The sequence below is a fragment of the Pongo abelii genome, chromosome 4 (assembly GCF_028885655.2).
Source record: "Pongo abelii isolate AG06213 chromosome 4, NHGRI_mPonAbe1-v2.0_pri, whole genome shotgun sequence".
Taxonomy (NCBI): Eukaryota; Metazoa; Chordata; class Mammalia; order Primates; family Hominidae; genus Pongo; species Pongo abelii.
Window position 1 is genome coordinate 1,280,555 of NC_071989.2, and position 26,121 is coordinate 1,306,675.

Here is a 26,121-nt window from a genome sequence, read left to right on the forward strand (position 1 = left end):
CTTCAACAAACATTAAATTTCACTACACACTGAGTCCAGCAGTTCTCCACCCATCTTTCTATTCCACTTCTCCCTCTCTGCCTCAACCTAGGGCAAGATAGGCTTGACCTGACGGGTCATGGCTCTGTACAGTAATTTAGTCTTAAGAAACTGAGATGCTGCGTATTTAAGAACACTCATGACTCAAAGGCTTGGGAAGGGCTCTTTAAATTTGCTCTTTTAATGCATAAATAAATCCATATCATGTATTACTTTCTGGAAAAGGGTTAAACTCAAATATCTGAAATGCTTTCATTATACCAGGTCAAGAAAAATGCCACAACCAGAAAAATTTATTTTAAAATAGAAACATACATTAAGCTTTAAAACAACCAACTCTCAAACAAAAGAGGAAAGAGGCTTTGATCCCAGAGTTCATGCGGAATGAATTCCATATGTGTTTGAAATTCACATAAGGAGCACTTAGAAAACCACCTGAAATGGAAATCCGACAGCCCCCCTGCCAGCACGAGGGCTCCCGCCCCTGCCAGCGTGAGGACATGGCCGAACCCCGGACACTCGTGTGCCGGGAGCCACCACAGCTCAAGGTGACCGGCAGCACCCAGCTCTGTGACCAAGACAGATGTTCACACGTGGGGGCATCGTAAGCGCTACCAGCTCCAAATCTGATGTGACAGGAACTTGGGAGATGTCTGAGAAATGTCCGAAGGGATTTTGGCAACACAGAAAATGCAATGTCTAGGAATTCCACCAAATGCTTCCAAAAATACTCATTGACAATTCAAGTTGCACTTGGCCGGCGGCAGCCTGGGCGGCCTTCAGTCCGTGTGGGGCGCCCGCGTGGCCTTCTCCTCGTAGGACTCCCCGAACTCGTTCACTCTGCGTTTATCCACAGGATAAAGCCTGCAACGACACAAATGAGCGCATCAGCAAACCCCACTGCAGGGGCTATTTTTCTAAGAGGACTTGGCATCCTCAATTTATTTTTCAGTGAGCTGCCACAGTGAGCAAATTAACTAAAAAGTTGAATCCTCAGAAGTTTTACTGCCGAGGGCTGAGGAGGGATTTCTGAGTTGTGTTTTGTTCTGCATGGCCAGGCCAGTGCGCTGCTCTCAAGGAAAGGGAAGCTTGACCGAAGGGACGACCCAGAGGCTGCACCGGCTGCCACGGCCGAAGGGAGGACCCGGAGGCCGCACTGGCTGCCTTCTGGGAACTGTGGAATCATGGAGACTCGAGTGATCAGAACAGGAACCGCCGTGTTCAGGGACCGCGTCTCATCAGCTATGAACACTTGGCAGGACACCGCCACCGCCTTTGAGCCTGAGCGCCCCAGAGGCCTTGCCAACATCACCCCTACATATGGATGAGGAAGCTGTGGCGTGAGGGGCAGCTCTACACGGCTGTGAACAGAAGTACAGGGTTTCGGCTTAAAAACGGACCTGCTGCCCACCAAGGGCCCTGTGATCCTGGCCAAACACTGTTTGCAGGTCTGGAGCCAGAAACACACAGAGCCTGAGTATAGCACAGTTTCAGGCACACCCCGGGCACCTGCGAGGACTTGGGAGCCACCTGAAGGGCTCACAGTTGAGACAGAACCCCGAAGAGTGACAACCACACCACGCGCAGCAGCGTCCGGGGCTCCATGGCTTGGACAACCTCAAGCTCTGCAGGGGGCAGGAGGCCAACTGGGGGATCTGAGAATGGTGAACTAGGGACAGGAACCAAGCCCCGTTGTGAGTGTGAGTGTTGCTTATGGTGAAATGGCCCTTCCCGCTGACACACAACCTGGAGCTCCAGTGCAGGGGTTGCATGGGACAGCAACAGGATGGGTGGGCAGCCGGCGGCCAGGCCTGTAGAGCTAGACAAGGGCGGCCATGAGCCACTGTGTGGATGTGCCAACTGCACCCGAACAAAGAGTTAAAACAGGCAGAACAATGCCAGCCTCACACTGGCTGGGACAGAGGCTCTGAAACACCTGGCGAGGCTGAGTGTGGAGACAGGGCGGGGACGGGAGCACTGCGCTCCCCAAGGGCCGGCACCCCGGACCTAGGCAGGACTCACCAGGACGGCCTGGGGGAAGAGGATCCCTCTCCTGCACTAGTAGGATGGCCCCAGGCCCTGAGGGGAGCCATGGCCTCGGAAGGGTGCAGGGAAGTGTCACAGCCATGGTGTGTGAGTGGTGGCCTCCTGGCCGGGGGGGAGGGAGATGGGAAGAGGGACCTCGAGGGCCAGAGAAAAGACACAGCCAGGAGACTCTGAGACACTTGGCAGCAGGTCTTGGGGGTGACACACTCCTTCCACCCCTGGACAAGGCCCTGGGGCCAGGACTGGAGGTGAGGGCAGTGCTTGCAGTGGTCCAGATACAACCCTCCCGAGGGGAGCCCCAGATCCCTGGCTCCTACCCTGGCACAGCACAGCTGGAGGGAGCTTTTGCTGACTGAGAGGGCAGATGTCAGCCCTGGAGGGAAGCGGGAGGCCCAGGGTGGGGACTGAGCCTCTGCGTTTAGAAAATTCCGAGGCCCAGGGTGGGGCCTGAGCTTCTGCATTTAGAAAATTCCGAGGCCCGGGGTGGGGCCTGAGCTTCTGTGTTTAGAAATGTTGACAGAGAGGACAGATGTCAGCCCTGGTGGGGAAGCGGGAGGCCCAGGGTGGGGCCTGAGCCTCTGCGTTTAGAAAATTCCACAAAGCCTTTTCCTTAGCCGTCAGCCTTCAACCTGAAGGCCAAGCTGAGAGGTCAACACAAGGTAGTCTTCAGAGGCCCTGGTGGCTGGTTTAAGGGGTGTGGCCAATGTTGAGGTGAGCGAGCTCTCCAGTGACATTCTGCTCTGCAGGGACACACAGCCCAAGAGTGGCCCAGGGCCTGTTCCCGACGCTGGAGACCTGGGCCCGGGACTGCCAGCCGGACACTTCAAGGCTAGCGCCAAGTATGGATTAGCCGTGCTACGGTCTCTGTTCTGCTCAATAGCAATGACTGTGAATAGGTAAATAGCTTAAGGAGAGAAATTTGCTTTCAGTAGCTAATCAATAATTCACACAGAAACGAGTATTTCTAAAGCACAATGAGGAGACAGAGCTGGAACAGTTTCTTGCCAGGACATATCATGGGCAACTGGAACCCAAGTTTAGGCAAGACAGGAAAAACCACCACCTGCAAATTATCTTTTCCCTCAAATGGATAAACAGGCGCAGGGTGCTGTGAAAGCCATCATTCTGTTTAGCAGCAGCGCCACGCCGCTGAGACGGACCAAGAGCCGAGCATGCACAGCCGCACTCACCACCGCTGGTACAGGTAGACCAGAAACACCACGTCGTCCCGGAAGCAGGCCAGCCGGTGAGACGTGGGCATGGTGATGATGAAGGCAAAAACGTCATCAATGAAGGTGTTGAAAGCCTGCAGGGCCAGACGGGAGGAGGGTGAACTCCAGTTGCTGGGGCTGGAATCCTACTGTTTTTGGTAACCTAACCAAGCAAACGGCTTTTGGCAGATACTTGGAACTAACTAACTGGAACTCCTCACAGCAACAACAAAAAGAGCAGAAAGCCGGCAAGTGGAGACACGGCGCTCTGTTCCCTCATGGGCTCCCCACAGCCGCTGGCACCCGACACACTGCGGGTCTCGCCCAGGCTCCCACATCAGTGAACCCAAAGAGAATGGCCCGAGACCAGAGCCAAGGGCAGAGCCACCCGAGACCACAGCCAACAGGAGAGCCAAGGGGAGAGCCAAGGCTGGAGCCGCCCGAGACCACAGCCAAGGGGAGCGCCAAGGGCAGAGCCAAGGCTGGAGCCGCCCAAGACAGAGCCAAGGGGAGAGCCGCCTGAGCATTGCCCTTTCCTCTGGGAGCTTGTAATTGATTTCAGAAAAGTGCAAATCATGTCCCATTAACTCAGCTCCGCCTGCAATGCTGAGGCACTTCTAATCCCACATGGAGCCAAGGGGGCCTCCACAGCTCTGCCGGCGGGGAATGGCCACGGCCCATGGGGGCTTCCATTCCTGCCTGGGAGGCCTGAATCCGTTGTCCCCAGGCACTGGTTACTGGGCCACAGGGGGTCTGTGTCTTGACACATGTGCTAAGAAGAAACATAAACACTAAAAAAAAAAGAAAGAAAAGAAAAAGAAAACCAAATCTGTGACAAGTGAGAGAAGCACCCCAGTCTTTCAGGATCTGAAGTTACTCTACAGCTCTTCGCTTTTTTTTAAAGGAGCCTCCTTAATATTTTTCAATGAAAGGGATAGCTGCAGATGCACTCTGGGCAGAGATGGCCCCGGTAATGCTGTTGGCTGGAAGATGCCCTTGCTTAAGCTCTGCTCAGTGAGAAGTGACTCCTCACCAGCTGTCACACTCACCTTGTAGGTGAAAGCCTTCCAGGGCAAATGTGCCACTGACTTCAACTGAAACAGGAAAGACAGGCACAGGTCAGCTGTGGGCAGCACAGGAGACGGGGGCCGGGCTGCGGGCAGCACACACCGCCTTACCTTGTAGTTCACAAAGAGCTGGGGCAACATGAAGAGGAAACCGAAGGCATAGACCCCTGCAGAAAGACAGACAGCACTCACGAGGTGCGGAGGGCCGGGCTGCCACGTCTACTCACAGACAGCACTTACGAGGTGTGCCATGTCTATGCATAGTGGGCAGAAAACAAGGTCTGCTGTCCAGACAACTTCAGAGTCTGTCATGGTGTGAAGCAGCTTTCTGGCTGGTAAGTTTATCAAGAGTCTACGACAACTTTGGAGAGCAAAGCTCTTCTATTTATTAATCAGTGTAACTGCTGCCCACGGGGTCAAGTCAGTGAGAGCACTGGAGCACCCTGGGGCTATGAGGACACGGCCTCTTGACCCACAAGGTCCTGCCCCAGGGGTCAGGTGTGGGACTCCTACCAGGGAGGACGGCAGTGCAGGACCCACCTGCTGTACACCAGACAGGCCCTTGTCCTTAATGCTCACGGGACCACTTCCCAAAGAGACCACAAAGCTGCGATCGGGGCTGGTCTGGTGGGGCTGGGGGATGGACACAGCAGCCCATGCAGCTGAAGGTGCCACCTGGGGTAGGCGGGGGTGGGCGGGCCTCCCAGGACATGTGGCCCCAAGCACAGGGTCCTGCAGGGTCCCCACACTGCATCGGCAGGAGGGGGCGTGCCGTGCACCAGAGCCTGGTGCTTCCATTTGCTCTAAGGAACCAGACGTGGATGGTGTTGTTTTAATGCTTAGGTTTCCTTGTTTCCATGAAGAAAACAGACAACAGTCATGCACCACACAACGCCGTTTTCATCAGCGATGGACACATGTACCAGGCGGCTGCACCACACAGCCTGGCGTGGAGGGGCAGCCACATCTGGTGTAAGCTCTCCGTCGCTTGTACAAGGACCTGTTTCTCAGAATCAGTCACTGTCATGAAGCCACGCAGGGCTTTATCTGCTCACAGCCTGGGGGGAGCCCTGGGCACCGCACATGCGCCTGAACAGGGTGGGGAGGGATTAGCCTTAAATCACAGGGGGGCCTGCCACAATGGGTTACAATGCAAGAACAATTAAATTGGTGTCTGCTGTAAACACTATTACTGAAGCAGGGAAGCACATGGACTCACCGTTGACGAAGCTGTTGATTAACCAGGAGTACCAGCTGAAACGGAAAAAAAAAGAGAAGACCCATTTCTCGCATAGCTTAATATCTGTATTAAATTGATGAAAAATAATTCATTAAAAATCCTCTGAAAACACCCAGGTGCTCTCACGGCAGCTCGGCAGCCAAGAGCAGCAGTGCTGAGCCTGGTTCTCAAGCTGGAGACAGCGCTGAGCACCCGCGCCAGGCCAGCAGAGGCCGGGGGCTCCAGGACTCCTCTCGGCTCAGGGCCAGCACCCCACCTGGGCAGCAGAGGCCGGGGGCTCCAGGACCCCTCTCGGCTCACGGCCAGCACCCTACCTGGGCAGCAGAGGCAGAGGGCTCCGGAACCCCTCTCAGCTCAGGGCCAGCACCCTGTCCAGGCAGCAGAGGCTGGAGGCTCCGGGACCCCTCTCGGCTCAGGGCCAGCACCCCACCTGGGCAGCAGAGGCCAGGGGCTCCAGGACCCCTCTCAGCTCAGGCCCAAGCCTCTCATGAAGCCTGGTGGCCGGAGTCAGTCCTCTCAGCTACACCTTACCAGGGGGGACACTGAGGCCCAGAGCCCACCGTGTGCGGCTGCAGGGGCAGGACCCCTCCCAGGCGCTTGCCCCAGTGCCCCGGCCCCGGGTCTGCCCTCCAGTTGCACCCTGCTCTGGCTCAGTCATCCAAATGGCTTTCTCAGGGGAAAGACGCAGCAGGCGAAGCGTGCGCGGCCTCCTACCTCTTGTATTTGATGTTCAGGAGTGAATAGACAGCGCCCCCGACACAGAGCGGGTACAGCAGGTACGACAAGTACTTCATGGCCTGCAGGGAACAAAGATGGCTTCCAGTTAGAGGCCCAAACGCCAAGCCTCTGCAAACACACTGCACGGAGCTCACCCCGACAGGGACAGACAGAACGAGCTACAGCACTCGGGGTGGCAGGGCTGCCCTGCAGGGGGCGGCGTGAGGGGCACAGGCAGGACATCGCGCACTCGCCACAGCCCCGGGAGGCACTGCACACGCCAGAGCCCGGGTGTAACTACAGGCGCTAGTTAACAATAATAGATCAATTCTGGTTGGTCAAAACCAACCAACCCACAACAGATCAATAAACATAATGGAAAGAAACCTGAAAAAAATGCCTACTAAGTGATGTAGTTACATCACCAGCTGTATCTATTCTGATTTCAGCTTTACAACTCCATGAAAGTCAGATATAAGCTGGTGAAGATTAAACCAAACTAAAATCATTCCTGTGCAGAAATGTTCTATTAACTTGCACTGAGAATTCCAGCTCCCCCGACAGCAATGGGGAAAGGTGGCGCCCTGTGCTGCTGGGGCCCTTCCTCCAGGCCACCGTGCGGCTGCGGCCGTCATGGCCCTGGTGACGGCAAGTGCGTTCCCAGCAACCACAGCAGACACCATGGCCTGCGTCAGCTGCCTGGCGAATGTGACTTACAAACGATGAAAATACCCCTACTATACGGTGACACAGGCAGGCTGTGCCTGTAAGGACTGGGAAATGAGTCTCTGCGAGCCCCCGCCCTTCCCAGTAAGAAATTTGGGTTTTATGTGTTCGCTCTTGGGATCCCTGCTCAAGGCGGGCTGACCCGTACTCCAAGGAGACTTCCGCACCGAGCAATGACCGTGACAGCCCCGTCTTCAAGAGTGTTGGATTTGCCTGGGATGCACGTGCCCTGAGTCACACGTGACTTACCTGAGTATCGTACTCCTCGGTTTTCCTCTCAGATTCGCTGTAAGTGCCAAACTGTTGTGAAATTCAACACAGTCATATTAATACACTCAGGGAGGATCTGGGCACAGCTGAGCTGTGACTAAGGGGCGTCACACATGGCTGCAGAGCTGACCCAGGCCTCGCTACAGAGGGCGCTCAGGTCCCTACCGGGCGAGGAGAGGACCCAGAGGACAGGGATCTGCATGGATCCTTCCCGCCTCACCCTGGCCCTGGGTCCCGCAAGCCTGACGGGGACAACGCAGCCTCACTGCTGTTCCTCGCTCAGGCGGCTCAGTTTTCAGTGCCACTCCTTCAGTGAGAACACTGCAGAGTGCACAGGCACAGCCAACACTGCTCCGAAGCAGCCGGCCAGGAGCCACGGGGCAAGGTGGAACACAGTGGGTGCGCTGCATCTGCTGGGCTTTCTGCCACCCCCTGCCCACAGCATGGAAAATCTCAGCCTGTGACTGCTGAGGGCCCCGCCTCAAACAAGGTCCGTCCGTGGGCACTGAGATTCAACTCCAGCTCTGCCCCAGCCCTCATCTACCTAGGGGCCTTATGAGCATCCAGGCACTGGGGCAGCCACCAGCTCAGAGCAGGGGCTCACTCACTTGAGGATTGCCAGGACTGTACGGACCCCAGTCAGCACCAGCCTTGGGAGCGCCTCTGGGCAAGGTGCCAAAACGAAGCACCCGTGCTGGCCAGCCAGCATCCTTTCTCCCAGAGGCCGGCTCAGGCCCAGAAGTGCTGCCATCTGCACTGAAGAGGGTCAGAACTAGGTATATGACTGGGGAATCCTCAGGCAAAGAGAGTGGCTGCGATCAGAAACCAGCGCTGCCTCCACCACGGAGGCTCCCCTGACAGAAGCCTGCAGTGACTCATCTGCAGATAGCCACCTTACTCCATGCGCAGGGGGCAAAACCACACTCTTCAGAGAGGCTTGGGGTTCAGCCACTACAACTAAATCCTACCTCAAATTCGGGCATCAGGCCTCTCCAAAGAATAGTCATCTTCAATGCCTTCTTAACTTTCCACAGCTGAGGGGAGAAATCGGGAAATAGTTCCTTTAATATTCCAAGGCCAGGAGCCCCCGAATGAATGACCCAAACAGTAACGGGTAGGACCCGCTGCCCACGGCCCTGCCCAGCCCACTGTCCTCTTCCTGTCCCTCCCACAGCTCAGGCCAGAGCAGTGGGGGCCGGACCTGGGCCTCTAACCCACACCCGGCAGGTATACCTGGTCAGGTGGGCTGCACGGCCACCGCCCAGCAGACAACAAAACCAGCATGCGAGTGCGGTTCTTTACACCACCCTGCCTGCACCCAAATTAGCCCCCATCTCCTTCTGCCTGGCACTCGGGCAGCCCTGGAGCCTGTTTTGGGACCGCTCTGAGAGCCGCCACCTCCTGGCTGCATCCTTGGAAGGCATCACCCACGGAGCTCAGGACTGGTGCCCGAGCCGGGCATGGCACTGTGACTCGTACCTATGGAGGGCCCCTGCCTGTGGTGCTCCAGCGTCATTTAATCCAGCTCCTCCTCAACTGGCACATTTAATCCAGCTCCTCCTCAACAGGCACATTTAATCCAGCTCCTCCTCTACAGGCACATTTCATCCAGCTCCTCCTCTACAGGCACATTTCATCCAGCTCCTCCTCTACAGGCACATTTAATCCAGCTCCTCTACAGGCACATTTAATCCAGCTCCTCCTCTACAGGCATGACGGCCGCACAGGCCCCCACCCACAGGTGGGCCACCAACTGCGGGACCCTCAGACTCCGGCTCCCACCGGGGTGGCACAGAGCTCAGGGAGGAGCTAGGCGGATGTCTGGGCCCTCTCACCCTGAAGGCCATCGCCCCCCTCAAGTTTTGCTCCCAAGCTGGCCCTGCCCCACGAGGCTCCCTTTTGGCTGGGTTTTCTGAGCTCCAGAACAACTAGGGCTGGACCACAGGGCACCGAGTGATTTCCATCACTGCCTACCTGGCCGCTGTGCTCAGATCTCCAGCCGCAGCACGAGCCTCTCAAGGCCCCACGGTTTACACCAATGCTTTGCGCATGGTGGGATTTCTCAAGCAAGTGAAAACACTCTGCTTGGTGGACAGGGCCTCAGGACTCTCTGCCTGGTGGACGGGGCCTGAGGACTCTCTGCCTGGTGGACGGGGCCTGGGGACTCTCTGCCTGGTGGACGGGGCCTGAGGACTCTCTGCCTGGTGGACGGGGCCTCAGGACTCTCTGCTTGGTGGACGGGGCCTCATGAGCTGATACCACCCGAACACCCATTTCCCTGCTCTCCACTTGTTCAAAGCCTTTACACCCGCTACCTGACATCCCACAGCTTCCAGAACACTGAGGCCATCGGGAACAAGCACGCAGGCTTCCAACGAAGGTCTCATGTCCCGGGGCTGAAAGCCTTTCCTGAGTGTGTGGAGGCCCATGGACCTCAGACAGTTCAGGTCACTGCCCGGGACTCACCTCAATGGCAGCTCCAACGCCCGCCGGGACCAGCACCAGCAGGCTCGTCTGCTCATCCAGCAGGAACAGGAAGATGACCACGGTGCTGAAGCAGCGCCAGAGCACTGGGGATAGGATGGTCGGGCTGGGAGGGGGTGCAGGGCAGACCCCACCTGTGCCCCCCAAGTCACACACATACCCCCAGTCCCCCATCCCAACCCACCACGCCCAAGAAGCTCCAGATACTCCCCAGTCCACGTCACCCCGTTTAAAAAGAACAATGAAGCATCTAGCAGCTAGGAAAGTGTTTTGAAGGCTCCTGAACTGAACAGTTGGCCCCACACCAGCTCCACAAATACATGTCTGAGCCACACTTGCAAATGAGCATGGAACGTGGGCAGAGGTCGGATGACGGGGCCAGCACAGCTTTGCTTCCGGGCGGGTCTTATGCCAGTTCTGTGATAAGCGCGTGGCTTTTCAAGTCTGGATTTGTTTCCTCCCCAGCTGTACCTTAAGAACCACTCTGGCTTATCCAACACATCTTCCTCCTCCCACAAGCCCCCAGGGCAGGCAGGGGAGCCAGATCCACGGAGCCACAGGACAAAGAGTGGCCATGGGCACCCCAACCCGGGACGCTGGGAAAGGCATTAGGGTTCGGAGACAACAACACAGAACATGGCAGGGCCCCCAGGCTTCCAGGGCCACCTGCTTGGCTGTCTTTTCCATGTGAGAAAAACAACTTGTTTGGGTCTGATACTGAAGCCCAATGCTCCTCACTCCTAACCAACAGGACCCCCCACTCCTCCTCCTCACACCCGTCAACCCCTTGCCCCTGTCCAGACTGCAGCTCCCCATCCCACTGTGACAACCTCCACCCCTGCAAGGTCAGGAGGACCCCTCACTCACTTGGGCCCCTTAACCACGGCAGGCACCCTTGGCCAGGAACACCGGTCCCAGATCTTGGCAGGCCTCCTGCCTGGGCTGCCTGGCCTCAGGGGTCCCTGACTGCCCTCCCTAACAGCTGCACACTGCCTGCCACTGCCAGGCACAGCACCACGGGCCTATCAACTGCCATCACCTGGCAGGCCCCACACGCGCAGGCCTGCGCTGGTCGGGGAAGGAACACCGGTGGGAGGACGGGGCGAGGGAACCAAGACAGGGGATGTGAGGCCCCAGCCCTGCTCAGCGCCCATGAGCAGCCGGGAAGGCTCGAGAGGTCCATGCATCTCACTCTCCACAGCCCAGGCCCAGACCCCCTGCACGCCAGAGTCCGCAGCCAGGCCCGAAGCCGCACAGCCTCTGGAGGCCCTGAGCCGCGCAGCCTCCGACGGTCCCACCACAATTGCCGCAACGGCTCCCTGGGCTTTACGGTGCCTGGTCTCAAAGGCTTCTCAAGAGCCAAGCACACACCCGGGGCTGTGTCTGCAGCCAGCAGTGAGGCAAGCAGCCCTCTACCGCACGCTCCAGTGAGCGCCCCCTGGGCAGAGCATCTAAGCAGGGCCACGCTCGGGGCACCTACCTGCCTTGGTGGACATGCCAATCATGCTCTTCTTCTTCTTCCAGAAACTGATGTCATTTTTAAAGGCCAGGAAATCAAAGAGAAGCTAGAGAGAACACACACAACAGCAACTCACATCTCCTGCTGTTTCTATCTCCTGTGAGACAGAGATAGAGGCTTCATGTGTGACCGTGAGACTGCAGGTGTGCTCAGCCTCAGGACGCATCAGGATAGATGTCTACACTCGGGACCCATGCCTCTACGCGCCCGGCCTGCCACGTCAGAACCTAGAGTGCCCAGGCGGGCTTCACAGGGGCACTTCTGAAATAATATGTATCTTTGACTTGAATTGCTGGAAAGGCCCACAGGCAATTGGAGGCTCTGAATTCCCCTGGATTGTGGGCCTGGATGGGTGCCCCTGCTCTCGGGTTGTGCCCACTCAGGGCAGCCTCATCTCTCAACTGTGCTAAAAACGCAAGGGCTGGGCATGGTGGCCCATGCCTGTGGTCCCAGCTACTGCAAGGCCAAGGCTGGAGGACCGCCTAAGCCCAGGGGTTTGAGACCAGCCTGGGCAACATAGTGAGACTTGTCTCCAAAAAAAAAACTTAAAAAAACCTAACCATGCATGAGCTCATCCTTAGAGACACTGACCTTTTAATAAAAATCGTTTAATTCTCCAGTACGGCTTTGGAAAGTTTTAGCTTGACTGGCAGCCAAACTCCCAGGCACTCAGAACCAGTGCCGGCCGCACTCCTGGGTGCTGCCTAACCACAGGCCAGCCCAACAGCTACAAGGATGGCTCTCCCTAGCAGCTCGGCTCCACGAACGACAGTAACAGCAGAGCAGCCTTGCTTTACCCATGGTTTACCGTCTGTGGTTTCAGTTACCACGGAGCAGTGCGATGAGATAGATATTCTGAGAGTGAGACCACACCAACGTAACTTTATCACACTGTCCTGTCCTGTTTCTGTTACCAGTTACTGTGGGTAATCTCTTACTAAGTGCTTAATTTATAAACTGAACTTTAACATAACCATTATATAATACATATATTTACAGGAGAAACCAGTCTTTCTAGGTTTTGGCTTCAGACATCCAGTGAAGGTCTTTGAACATATACACTGACGATAAGGGGAGACTACTGTATACACACCGGATGAGGATAAGGGGGACTACTGTATACACACCGGATGAGGATAAGGGGGGACTACTGTATACACACCAGATGAGGATAAGGGACTACTGTATACACACTGGATGAGGATAAGGGAGGACTACTGTATACACACTGGATGAGGATAAGGGGGGACTGCTGTATACACACCGGATGAGGATAACGGGGGACTACTGTGCACAAACCAGATGAGGATAAGGGGGAGACTACTGTATACACACCGGATGAGAATAAGGGGGGACTACTGTATACACACCGGATGAGGATAAGGGGGGACTACTGTATACACACCGGATGAGGATAAGGGGGACTACTGTATACACACCGGATGAGGATAAGGGGGGACTACTGTATACACACCGGATGAGGATAAGGGGGACTACTGTATACACACCGGATGAGGATAAGGGGGACTACTGTATACACACCAGATGAGGATAAGGGACTACTGTATACACACTGGATGAGGATAAGGGAGGACTACTGTATACACACTGGATGAGGATAAGGGGGGACTGCTGTATACACACCGGATAAGGAGGGACGACTGTATACACACCAGATGAGGATAACGGGGGACTACTGTGCACAAACCAGATGAGGATAAGGGGGAGACTACTGTATACACACCGGATGAGAATAAGGGGGGACTACTGTATACACATCGGATGAGGATAACGGGGGACTACTGTATACACACCGGATGAGGATAAGGGGGGACTACTGTATACACACCGGATGAGAATAAGGGGGGACTGCTGTATACACACCGGATGAGGATAAGGGGGGACTACTGTATACACACCGGATGAGGATAAGGGGGGACTACTGTATACACACCGGATGAGGATAAGGGGGGACTACTGTATACACACCGGATGAGGATAAGGGGGAGACTACTGTATACACACCGGATGAGAATAAGGGGGGACTACTGTATACACATCGGATGAGGATAACGGGGGACTACTGTATACACACCGGATGAGGATAAGGGGGGACTACTGTATACACACCGGATGAGAATAAGGGGGGACTACTGTATACACACCGGATGAGAATAAGGGGGGACTACTGTATACACACCGGATGAGGATAACGGGGGACTACTGTATACACACCGGATGAGGATAAGGGGAGACTGCTGTATACACACCGGATGAGGATAAGGGGGGACTACTGTATACACACCGGATGAGAATAAGGGGGGACTACTGTATACACACCGGATGAGGATAACGGGGGACTACTGTATACACACCGGATGAGGATAAGGGGGGACTACTGTATACACACCAGATGAGGATAAGGGAGGACTACTGTATACACACTGGATGAGGATAAGGGGGGACTGCTGTATACACACCGGATAAGGAGGGACTACTGTATACACACCAGATGAGGATAACGGGGGACTACTGTGCACAAACCAGATGAGGATAAGGGGGAGAGTACTGTATACACACCGGATGAGAATAAGGGGGGACTACTGTATACACACCGGATGAGGATAAGGGGGGACTACTGTATACACACCGGATGAGGATAAGGGGGGACTGCTGTATACACACCGGATGAGGATAAGGGGGGACTACTGTATACACACCGGATGAGGATAAGGGGGGACTACTGTATACACACCGGATGAGGATAAGGGGGGACTACTGTATACACACCGGATGAGGATAAGGGGAGACTGCTGTATACACACCGGATGAGGATAAGGGGGGACTGCTGTATACACACCGGATGAGGATAAGGGGGGACTACTGTATACACACCGGATGAGGATAAGGGGGGACTACTGTATACACACCGGATGAGGATAAGGGGGACTACTGTATACACACCGGATGAGGATAAGGGGGGACTACTGTATACACACCGGATGAGGATAAGGGGGGACTACTGTATACACACCGGATGAGGATAAGGGGGGACTACTGTATACACACCGGATGAGGATAAGGGGGGACTGCTGTATACACACCGGATGAGGATAAGGGGGGACTGCTGTATACACACCGGATGAGGATAAGGGGAGACTGCTGTATACACACCGGATGAGGATAAGGGGGGACTGCTGTATACACACCGGATGAGGATAAGGGGGGACTGCTGTATACACACCGGATGAGGATAAGGGGGGACTACTGTATACACACCGGATGAGGATAAGGGGGACTACTGTATACACACCGGATGAGGATAAGGGGGGACTACTGTATACACACCGGATGAGGATAAGGGGGGACTACTGTATACACACCGGATGAGGATAAGGGGGGACTACTGTATACACACCGGATGAGGATAAGGGGGGACTGCTGTATACACACCGGATGAGGATAAGGGGGGACTACTGTATACACACCGGATGAGGATAAGGGGGGACTACTGTATACACACCGGATGAGGATAAGGGGGGACTACTGTATACACACCGGATGAGGATAAGGGGGGACTGCTGTATACACACCGGATAAGGTGGGACTACTATATACACACCGGATGAGAATAAGGAGGGACTACTGTACACACATCGGGTAAGGGGGAACTACTGTATACACACAGGACTGACTTTTTACATTTAAAATCAGTGTGTTAGAATTTATACAAGAGAAGTACTTTCTGCCAGAGGCTGCCCAGCTCCGCCCCAGCTCTGCATGGGGTCGGGGCCTGGGCAGGGGAGAGTGAGATGTCTGCACCTACTCCTGTCACTGGTGTGGACATTGCTCAGAGTACCCTGGATCCTTTTCAAAATCGTCCCCAAAGCCAGCACAGCGCAAGTCCCCAAGGCTGTGGACGGAGCTCTATGGTCCCTCCCTTTTCAGAACTGGGAGAAACTGCCCACTTGGACAATGGTCGCCAAGTGTCAGGCGTGCTGGCTGCTGAGTGATGGGAGCAGACGCTTGAGGGCCACAGGGCTGGACGGCGCCCACAAACTCCAGGTCCAGGGCCCCTGCAGGAGGCCCGGGACCCAGGGAGTCCCCCCAGTGCCTGCGGCAAGCCCCCCGGTGGACGACTCACATGGAACGCTGCGACAAAGAAGGTCAGTGCCAGGAAGTACAAGTTGGTGTCTACAAAAATTCCTTTCACCTCATCAGCATCTTTCTCTGAAAACCCTGTCAAAGAAAAAAAACATACAATATAAAACAAGCAATGTCAATCTTACCTAACATTACAAATACAGTTTTCAATATAAAAATTTAGGCCGGGCGCAGTGGCTCATGCCTGTAAACCCAGCACTTTGGGAGTCTCAGGCAGGCAGATCACTTGAAGTCAGGAGTTCGAGACCAGCCTGGTGAACACGGTGAAACTCCATCTCTACTAAAAATACAAAAATTAGCCAGGCATGGTGGCGCGCGCCTGTAATCCTAGCTACTGGGGGGACTGAGGCACAAGAATGGCTTGAATCTGGGGGGCGGAGGCTGCAATAAGCAGAGATTGAGCCACTGCACTCCAGCCTGGGCAACAGAGCGAGACTCTGTCTCAAAAAAAAAAATAAATAAATCTCGTCAACAGTTAAGGTTCATTTGACCAAAATCATAGCATTTCACATATTATGTTCTTAATAAAGCCAATTTCCAGACAATCAACCAGGTCATCTCCAAGGAGAGAAGTGAGGCAGGCGCTGCTGAGCCTCCGATTCAATGTCTGTGCGAGGATCTGCAGCAGGAGGTGTGGAGGCCCCAGCCTGTGTCAGGATTCGCGCTTGGACGACCGAGGGGCTCCAGGGCGGCCTCACCCAGATGCCAGCCATGTGCGGCACATACCAAACTGCTGCAGGGAGTACACGGCGTCCTGCATGTGGATCCAGAAGCGCAGCCGCCCCAGCGAGACCTTGTCGTAGGACACGGTGAGGGGCAGCTCGGTGGTGGAGCGGTTTATGACCTGATGAAGAAAGCCACACTGAGGGCCCTGCCCTCATACCCTTGCGCCCAGCCTCCTGGCAGCCCTCGCCAACCGTGCCATCCCCCTTCCCAGCCCTGTGTGGCCCCAGGTCAGCCATGACTGGGCCCAGCAAGCGTCCCCCAGTCCCTCCTTCTGTCCCACCCCCGCCAGGACCCTGTGAGCTCAGCAGCACCAGCAGTGTCTAGTCTGTTTTGCCGCACGTGCCCCTTCAATTTCAAGCCGCACAAGTCCTGGTGCCCCAGAGGTGGTGCTTGCCACCCATCTGCTAGGAATCCATGGCACAGCATACAGCGCTGAGCTTAGCCTGCAGAGCCCCGGCCCGTCCTAAGAGTTGGAGACCACGGGACAAGCACAGCCCTGCAGCACATGGGCGAAGTGCCCTCAGGGCCTAAGGCACAGAGCAGGGGTGGCCATGGGGACAACAGAAAGCTTCTGGAACGCAAAGCTAGCACAGGCAGTAGGGTGGATGTGTAGGCCTCAGAAGCATGAGCTTAGTCCTGCAGCCCGCCAGGGCCTCATGCACACAGGCTGCGGGCCAGGTCCCAGGGTGCTGAGGTAGGAGGGTGAGGAACGGGTTCACAAGCGTGAGCCCACACCCTAGAGCACGTGGACAGTGACCACACTCGGTAAGCGCCACCCTCCACGTGCTGGAACATCCAACGAGGGCTGTGCTCTAATCCACCTGCCCTGTCATGGCAGGCACTGCTGGTGTCAGGGTGTGGTGGAATCAGAGCCACAACCAGCAGGTGCCAGGTTGTTCTGAGAGCAGCTGTCAGGGCGCCCCCCGCAGCCAAGTGGCATCAGTGCACGTGGACAGTGGCCTCCAGGCACCCCTCGAGCTGCCCAGCGTGTCCGAAGGGTGTCACTGCCTCCTCCATCTGGCAGTGCCGGGCCCAGCCACAGAAGGTGCCGACTTCCTGCACCTGCTGCATCCCAGCTGCCTGCTTCCTCTCTCAAGACAGCACCTCTCAAATCTGGCCCCAAGTGAGACACAGCAACAGCGACACATGAGAGAGGCTGTGATTCGGGGGAAAAGCTGCCGTCAGCACACGTGTCCCCATAACTACTGCAGCGCGGGCCACCACTGGCACAGCTGCACCGCAAAGCCTGCCCTGGGCCTCTAACGAGACAGATCTGCAGACAGACACACAGGGCAGCCTTCTGCAGCTACCTGCCCCCGTCCACCGTCTCCTGAATACCTGCAAGGAGTCAGCGGCATGAAGCTTCACAAGAGGTGACCACGAGCTGGTGCCACAGCTCACACAGCTCTGCATGGGGCATTTTAGCAGAACTTGCTGTCCTGAGGTTTGTCAGCAGCACACCAGCAAACTCCAGCAAACAGAGAAAGAGGTTGGAATTGCAGGGGCCGACAGACAAACTATTCAGGGAGAGGCTGGAGCGCCAGACCTGCTCGCCAGCCACTGCCTGCGCAGCCCCCAGCCTGCAGGTTGTATAGGAGCAATCAGTGACCCCAGAAGGGAAGGAGGCAGAATGTTAGGGACCACGAGGGGTCTGAGGGAACAGCCGTACAGACGGACTGTTCTGAGAGCCACAGTCAGCAGGAGGCAGCAGGGCCTGGGCAGAGATCAAAGCAGCCAGGTGCCCGCTCCTCCGTTTCCCAGCTGCACCCACCACCAGCAAGCTCTCTGCTCTCCCCAGGACTCAGTTTCCTCATCAACAAAAAAGGGGAAAGGGCCCGCCTCAGAGCTGCCGAAAGCCTTAAGTGGAAGTGGCCGGCTCCTAGTGGGTGGTCCGGAGTGACAGCGACAGCTCGCAGGGAGGCAGGGCAGGACAGGGCGGCGATCCTGCAGGGCCCCAGCTGAGCGTTCACCTCTGAACCCCAAATAACCTCATCCGTGAAACAACGCCACAGCTCCCAGCACCACGATTATAGAAAGGTTCACAAAGTGCTTAGCACAGTGCCTCATGTGCAGTAAGAGACATTAAATATTAACCGCTTCTATGAGTCTCAATACTGGCCAAAGGTTGGCTACATTTCATCTCCTCTCAAAGCAACCCTGGCAGAGCAGGCGCCAGAGCCCAGAGAGCAGCCACTTCTTTTCGCACAGGCCTTCCGCCTTGCCAGGGGCCACCCCGGGGGCTCCAGCTCCAAGGAAGGGCTGTCACCCACTCCTCTGGCTGCTGTGCAGGACCAGCCCTGGCGGGGAAAGCAGGAGTTTGCTCAGGACACTGTGCATTAATCTACATGGTACACCAGGAGGTCACACGCAGACGCTATTTCACACAGTACTCATGCACCTGCCCTCTAAGCGCTGCCCTCTACACGCTGCATAAATAATCTTTCAGGGGCCTTTCACCAGTGACGATCCAGAGGCTCAGCAGGACCCCGCGGCCAGCCAACAGCAAACCCAGCGCACCACCAGGGCCCCCCGTCACAGCCCTCGCACACTCGAAGGCAGTGCTTCCCAGCACGGGTAAAAGCTCCGTGTCAAATGTCAGCAATGGCCCTGTCCATTAGGGTGCTGGGGCTGCGGGGCCAGTCTTGGGGTCAGTGTCTTGCCAGCTGCACAACCGGTGGGCAGAGGCGTCACTCACCATCAGGTCCTTCACGCGGTTGCTGAGCTGGTCGATGAACAGGATGGGCAGGTAATGCACGGTCTTCCCCAGCTGAATCCTGGGATTAAAGCACAACTTTCCAAAACCAGCACCAAGGCTTTTACCTTTCAATGAATCAACACATCCAGACACTGGGTATACCCCAGAGAAGTGCCCGCAGCACCACCCTCAACTGCTTCTTAGTCACAATGACCCCAGGGCACGGCCTCCCCAAATGGAAGCAGAGAGCCTGACAAATATGCACGCTTGTGAGACCCACTCCCCACGAAGTGATGGCCACAGGTGGGAAAATGCCTCCATGGCCACTAGGAGTGGGGGAACTACAGGGACACGGCCGTACAGCGGAGCCCAGGGCCCTCTGCGCACTGACACGGCGCAATCCCAGGACGCACTGACACAGAGCAATCCCAGGATGTGGCTGCTACACTTGGAAGGGCGAGTCACCTGCAGCCACCTGGGAGGCGGAGCTGTGGCGCAGGAGTTGGGAGGGATCCCCAACACATGGGAGACATGAGATGAGCTCAGGTGGCCAAACACATGAATTCCAATTATTGTATTTAACTGATGGCAAGTGATACTAAATAATCTAAACATTAACTTTTAAGTAAATCGAAATGAGCCAAGTTAAAAAATCACAAGGGGAGCAAAGCAACCCGTTCCTGTCAGCGCCTTCCATTTTCTCTCCATGGAAGCCTTCGCCAGCCAGGAGCAAAGGGCAGGATGCTCCAGCTTGAATTCCTTTCTTCCCCCTTCCAGCCCTGTGGTAGCAGCACAACCTCAACGAGGAAGTGGGAAAGAGCTGGGAGGCCCGGGCAGCAAGTGCCTCGCCACAGAGGGGACTCCAGGGTGCAGGAGTGGCCCACTGGCGAGTTCTGGCCAGCCAGGGTCCCAGCACCCTCCCTCTGGCGCTCCAGCTCTGGGGCCCCACTTACATCTTCATGTACCGATGCACATCGGCAGGCAGGGAGGACCCGTCGAAGACAAAGTTGTCCGCCATCACATTCAGTGCCAGCCGCGGTCGCCAGTGGGACACTGGCTCATCCAGGGCGCTCGTCGGCTTCTTCTCTGCCTCGATCTGCTGTTAAGTGAGGAAAACAGAGGCCAATGCTGGGACAGAAAACCATGCCCGGGACAGCAGGGTCAGCACCCTAACCTGTGAACAGAATGGCCACACAGACAGGCAAACCGTGCCCGGGACAGCAGGGTCGGCACCCTAACCTGTGAACAGAATGGCCACACAGACAGGCAAACTGTGCCCGGGACAGCAGGGTCGGCACCCTAACCTGTGAACACATGGCCACGCAGATGGAAAAACCGCGCCCGGACAGCAGGGTCGGCACCCTAACCTGTGAACACATGGCCACGCAGATGGAAAAACCGCGCCCGGACAGCAGGGTCGGCACCCTAACCTGTGAACACATGGCCACGCAGATGGAAAAACTGCGCCCGGACAGCAGGGTCGGCACCCTAACCTGTGAACACATGGCCACGCAGATGGAAAAACCGCGCCCGGACAGCAGGGTCGGCACCCTAACCTGTGAACACATGGCCACGCAGATGGAAAAACCGCGCCCGGACAGCAGGGTCGGCACCCTAACCTGTGAACAGATGGCCACGCAGATGGAAAAACCGTGCCCGGACAGCAGGGTCGGCACCCTAACCTGTGAACAGATGGCCACGCACGGGCACAACTGGGGAGAGCCCAGCAGAGAGGGCACAGCAGCCCCACAGCTGCCAATTCCCCCAGACTCTCGCAAAACACTCCCCCATCCTTATCTTCACAGAAGCCAGGGGGTGCTGCTTTGCAACATGTGGTCACGGACTTTACCAATTCCTTTTTTGGGGTCCTCAAACTAAGTGGGCCCACTTCTCAGAAGTTGAGAGGGTGAGAGCCCCCTGACCTTGGCAGAAGACTGTACAAGTCCAGAGCTCACACAGCCCTGTGGCTGTAAGGAGAGTGAGAGGGAGTCAGCTTCTAAAACCAAGCATGTGGAGCTGCCTAAAGGAGGAGATACACTGAGGATTATGCATGGCTCTTAAATGAAGTTAAACTTAAAAGGGACACTGACTGACATGGAAATCTTAGCTCGTTTCAGATCTGATACATTCTAGGAAACACTATCGCCTTATCCCTTTCCTACCTAAAGACACAGTTTAGCAATAATTTACATTACAAATGGTCTTCCACACCTCCTCACATTTGCTACCTGCAAGGGAGGCTACCTGCGCTACATGCGACATACCCATCACCCCACCAACTTTTCAGGACACTGGCGAGGAGGGATGCGGGCCCCAGATAAGGGGGACACGGAGAGGGGCAGGTGAGGGATGTTCCTAAGGAGACAGATGCAAACTGGGGAGAGGCAGGAGCAGGTGTTGGCAGGGCTTTCAAAACCACATCAACTCCGAGACGCCTCTCTTTCTCTCTGTCCAGAACAATTTCACAGCCTCTTCCTGGAAAGCTGCCATCTTGTTTTGTAAATTTTTCTGAGGCAGAGTCTCCCGCTGTCGCCCAGGCTGGAATGCAGTGGCATCATCTCACCTCACCGGGTTCAAACGATTCTCCTGCCTCAGCCTCCCGAGTAGCTGGGATTACAGGCGCGTGCCACCACGTCCAGCTAAGTTTTGTATTTTTAGTAGAGACAGGGTTTCACCATGTTGGCTGGGTTAGTCTCGAACTCCTGACTTCAGGTGATCCATCTGCCTCAGCCCACCAAAGTGCTGGGATTACAGGCATGAGCCACTGCACCCAGCCTTGTTTTGTAAATTATCTCACCTTCCAGTCAACACAAAGGTGGGTGTCAGAATTCCCTTGCTTTATCCTTGGCCTGTGTTCATGATCACTTAATTGACTTCCAGTTTTTATTTGCGCATACACCTTTCTACAGATGTACAAACTACAACTTGTACCTCTACCTTTTCCATAATCTCCAGTTACATTCTTAGAATAAACATCTAGGAATAGTCCAGTCCTACACAGAATGCAGAATGAGCCCAGCTCTCATCCCAGAGCTCCTGGTGAGAAGCTGCAGGCCAGCTCTGCAGGACCAGCACTCCACCCCACCAGGTGCAGTAGGTGCCCCCAGAGACTGAGAGGGCCCACTCCCTGAGGGACTCTGCATAAAGAACGCCAGCGATCACTTCAACTGCCCCTAATTCTAGATAAAACTTGTCTGCAAACTCATGGATATGATTCAGCTGAAAGTCAGAAATGCACGCCAGTAACATTCCAATGGCTTTTGGCTTTACTCCCAACAAAGTCACTGGAGCCCTAGACATCGCCCGCCTGTGTGGAGAAAGACATGTCCGTTCTGACGGGGAGGCACAGCCTGTTGTCAGTAACCCATGAAGACCCTCACCTGTGTATCAGACTCCCCAGTGAGCAGGTTGATTTCTTCCGGCTTGGGGACCATGTAGGTGGTCAGAGGACTGACCAGGTGCACCTGCTTCCCATCATGCCACGGCAGGACCCCAGCATGATGGAGGAAGATGTAGGCATACAGCGTCCCATTGTTTCTCGTTTTCTTTGGCACAGAAACATTAACTGTCCTGAAACAGAACAATGATTTCCACTACATACATGTTATATTCTGTGTCTTTACAGACTATTCAAATACCTTTACAAAGCTGTTTCAATAAACTAATTTTAGCTCAGAAGTACTAAAAATGAAACCCACTTGCCCGGGGCTTTACGAGTCCTGGGTGGGGGTGTGTGTGTGTGTGTGTGTCCTGAGAACTCGGCACAGGTGTGGGCGCCTACAACTGAAAGCAAAACGGCTTGCACTTTCTGCCTCCATCTCAGGAGGCTGAGAGGTCAATGACCCACCTGAGGCCACAGGGCTGAAGCAGCCAGATGGAAAGCAGCTTCTGGGCCTGGCCAGGATACCAGCTGACCACACACACTGAATCACCCAACTCCGAAGCGACAGAAGGGAAGGGCAGTAGCCGCAAGGGCTCCAGGTGCCTCGGCCCACACTACTGGAGTCTCAGAAATTTAATGTGGGTAGTTTTTTTGGGTGCTGTAGTTTTAAAGATAAAAAAGATAATCAGCCACAAAGGACTGACTTTCAAGCCTGTCTGCCCTGACTGTGTGGCATCCAGCACGAGCTGAGGAAAGGCCCGCTGAGCTGCTACAACTGTAGGCCTCGGACCAGGCGCCTGGCTCTTCACCCGCACACCAGGGCCCGATGTCCATACTACAGCCCCATGGAAAAACCTCGCATTCCACCTGTTTATGGTTACATGAGTTCTTCTTCCTCTTTAAAAGTCTCTTGAGACGAGGTCTCGCTGTCACCAGGCTGAAAGTGCAGGGTGCAATCATAGCTCACTGCATCCTCAACCTCCTGAGCTCAAGTGACCTCCCGCCTCAGTCTCCCGAGTAGCTGGGACTACAGGTGGGCGTGCCACCACGCCTGGCTAACTTTGAAAACTGTTGTAGAGATGGGGTTTTGTTACATTGCCTAGGCTGGTCTCGAACTGCTGGGCTCAAGTGATCCTCCCGCCTTAGCCTCCCAAACTGCTGAGATTATAGGCACGAGTCACTGTGCCCAGCCTCTCCTTAAAAATCTTATGGTTGGCCAGGTGTGGCGGCTCACGCCTGTAATCCCAGCACTTTGGGAGGCCGAGGCGGGCGGATCATGAGGTCAGGAGTTTGAGACCAGCCTGGCCAACATGGTGAACCCCGTCTCTACTAAAAATAAAAAAATTAGCCAGGCGTGGTGGTGGGTGCCTGTAGTCTCAGCTACTTTGGAGGCTAAGGCAGGATAATCGCTTGAACCTGGGAGCCGGAGGTTGCAGTAAGCAGAGATTGTGCCACTGCATTCCAGCCTGGCAACAGAGCAAGACTCCATCTCAAAAAAAAAAAACAAAAAAAAAACTTACGGCCAAAGTTGTAATGAAAAACACAAAGGAATCTATGGCTCCTCACTACCCAGAAAAGAGTACCTCTCCACCAAGACATCTTAAGTGTCTCTCTTCAGGCAGGGGGTGCAGGGCTGTGTATCTCTGGTGGAATGTGCACTTCAAGACACTTGAGGGGGAGCTGTGTTAGAGTGCTCATTCTCCCCACTTCCTCCAGGCTGACACTGTGCCAGGTCAAATGGAAAACCTTACTAGCTGTCCTTGGTAACTGGTACAGGGCCCGGCATGGAAGAGGAAGTATTCATGTCTGGGAAATTAAACCCAGTGCAGATGAATCCTGAACATTTTTGAAAGGTGTGGGCAGCTACAACCGACTGGTGACCAAGCCAGCACTTCTGGCCTCTTTCATGGAGGCAGAGAGAGGGCAGTAACTGGCTTGAGGTCACAGGCCCAAAGAGGCCAGGCAGAAACCGGCTTGCCAGTGCCTCCAGCTACCCACAGGGGCTGGCCGCCCAGAGGGCGTGGAGTCCAGCATGAGTCTCAAACTTTCATTATTCTCTCCTCAGATATCTCCCAAGCAATGAAGGGAAATTGTCGACTTGTGAGAAGCAAATCATATTTAAAATTATACTTATTCAATTAAAAAAATTAGGCCATGTCAGATGTAATTTTTAAGGTACTCTACATATTTGGACATTGATCTATTTTAACGTTATACGTCACTTATTTATGGTTTTCTACAAAATTACTTCCTCCATCCTCATCCCTTTTCCCTCACAAGTAACTTAAGCGAACTACTTCCACCAGGAAAAGACAAGTTGGCCCCGGTAGTGAAACTGCAGAGCTGTCTGCTCTCCACTGGTTCACCAAGCGTGGCCCCTGCTCCTTCGGAGCCTCCCCGTGCAGGACATCCCACTGCCATCAGACCGTGCTGAGAGCCACTTCCTAAACGACATTCATCACCTGTCACCTTCCAGGCTGAATGTTTACAGGCCACGCATAGGCCTCCAGTTACGATATCCTACCACTTAAAGACATTCGGTAAGACTAGTTCTCTAAGATAAACATGTTATGTACAGAAAGCTAACTTTTAAACAATCTGAACATGAGTAATGTTTTCCCTTTCACTGGCATTTTGTCCTACGCCCATACCTTTCAAATTTGGACTCCACATCAAAGTCTTCCACATTCAAGACCAGGTCGATGTTGTTCTCAGCACCCAGGTGGGACCTCGTCGTGGTGTACACGCTCAGCTGGAAAGGAGGGGGCGTCGAGAGCCAGCTCGGCCAGGCCCTGGCAGGACGCACTCGCATCCCACGGCCAGCTGGAGGGCGGAAGACCTGGCCGCTGGGGAACCAGGAAAGGTTCCATCTCGACTCGCGCGGCCACAGCTCCGAACTGGGAAGGGACAGCGGCGTCTGGGGCCTGAAGGAGAGGCCCCCACCCCAACCCGCCCGGCCCCCGGCCCCGCGGACGCTCACCTGCAGCTTGGGCCGCCGCGCCAGGTAGGGCTGGATGCAGTTGGCGTCGCCGGAGCACGGGCGGGTGTAGACGATGCCGTACATGACCCAGCAGGTGTGCACCACGTAGACCACGAACACGCCCACCACCAGGCTGGTGAAGGAGCTGCGGCCGCTCCACATGGCGGCCCCGCGCACCGCGCCCGGCGCCCACGGCCCGCCCGCCTCTCAGCCGCGGGCCCCGCCCGCCCGGCGCCCAGCCCGCCGCTCCGGGCTCCGCCGCTCACTGGAGAGCCGCCGCGCGCCGCCGCCACCGCCGCGGGGGAACGAATGCGCCGCGCGCCGCAGACCGCCGGCCGCCCCGCATGCTCCGGCCCCGCTCCGACCTGGCGCCGCGGGATTCGCCGGCCCAGCGCGCCGCTTCCGGGCCCCGCCGCCTGCCGGAAGTGGACGCGCCGCGCGGCTCCCTGGGAAGCGGAGTCTCGGCCGCCGTCGCGCACGCGCGTCCGGGATGCGGCGCGTGTGTGACGTTACCCGCCCGCGCCGCCCTCCCGGCGTGCCTCTCAGGCACCCAGGCGCTCCGATGTTGGGGCCGCGGAGGGCGTTCGCGGGGCGCCGGGGAAGGCTAGGGCCGCGGGGTCCCCGGGGCGCCGCCCCGAACCGACGACGCCTGCCAGACCACCAAGTGGGGGCCATGTCGATGTGTGGGGAGCCTGGTGGAAGGTGGTACTGGAATTCCGGCACTGGGCCTGCAACCCTTTTAGTCCACAGTTGTCAAAATCTAAAGGGAAGAAAAACGAAGTGCTCAGAACCCTCACAGAAGCCAGGCACCTCGTCCCGTGTGTGGGGTTTTTTCCCCAGTACAAACCCATTGTG

General features: G+C 55.8%; 1 protein-coding gene across 3 annotated transcripts; it reads right to left on the minus strand.

The window, feature by feature from the left end:
* Positions 1 to 314: 314 nt before the first annotated feature.
* Positions 315 to 25,658, minus strand: CLPTM1L (CLPTM1 like). 3 transcript variants are annotated; one of them, XM_054555110.2, is made up of 17 exons: positions 25,267 to 25,658; positions 24,938 to 25,038; positions 22,285 to 22,474; positions 19,858 to 20,000; positions 18,905 to 18,983; positions 16,210 to 16,327; positions 15,464 to 15,558; positions 11,281 to 11,365; positions 9,783 to 9,886; positions 8,285 to 8,350; positions 7,296 to 7,346; positions 6,318 to 6,400; positions 5,583 to 5,617; positions 4,475 to 4,530; positions 4,346 to 4,390; positions 3,276 to 3,391; positions 315 to 903 (listed from the first exon to the last, which is right to left on the minus strand). In XM_054555110.2, the coding sequence occupies exons 1-17, from the start codon at positions 25,426 to 25,428 to the stop codon at positions 819 to 821; spliced, it is 1,614 nt and encodes a 537-aa protein (XP_054411085.1). In that variant the 5' UTR covers positions 25,429 to 25,658; the 3' UTR covers positions 315 to 818.
* Positions 25,659 to 26,121: the final 463 nt, after the last annotated feature.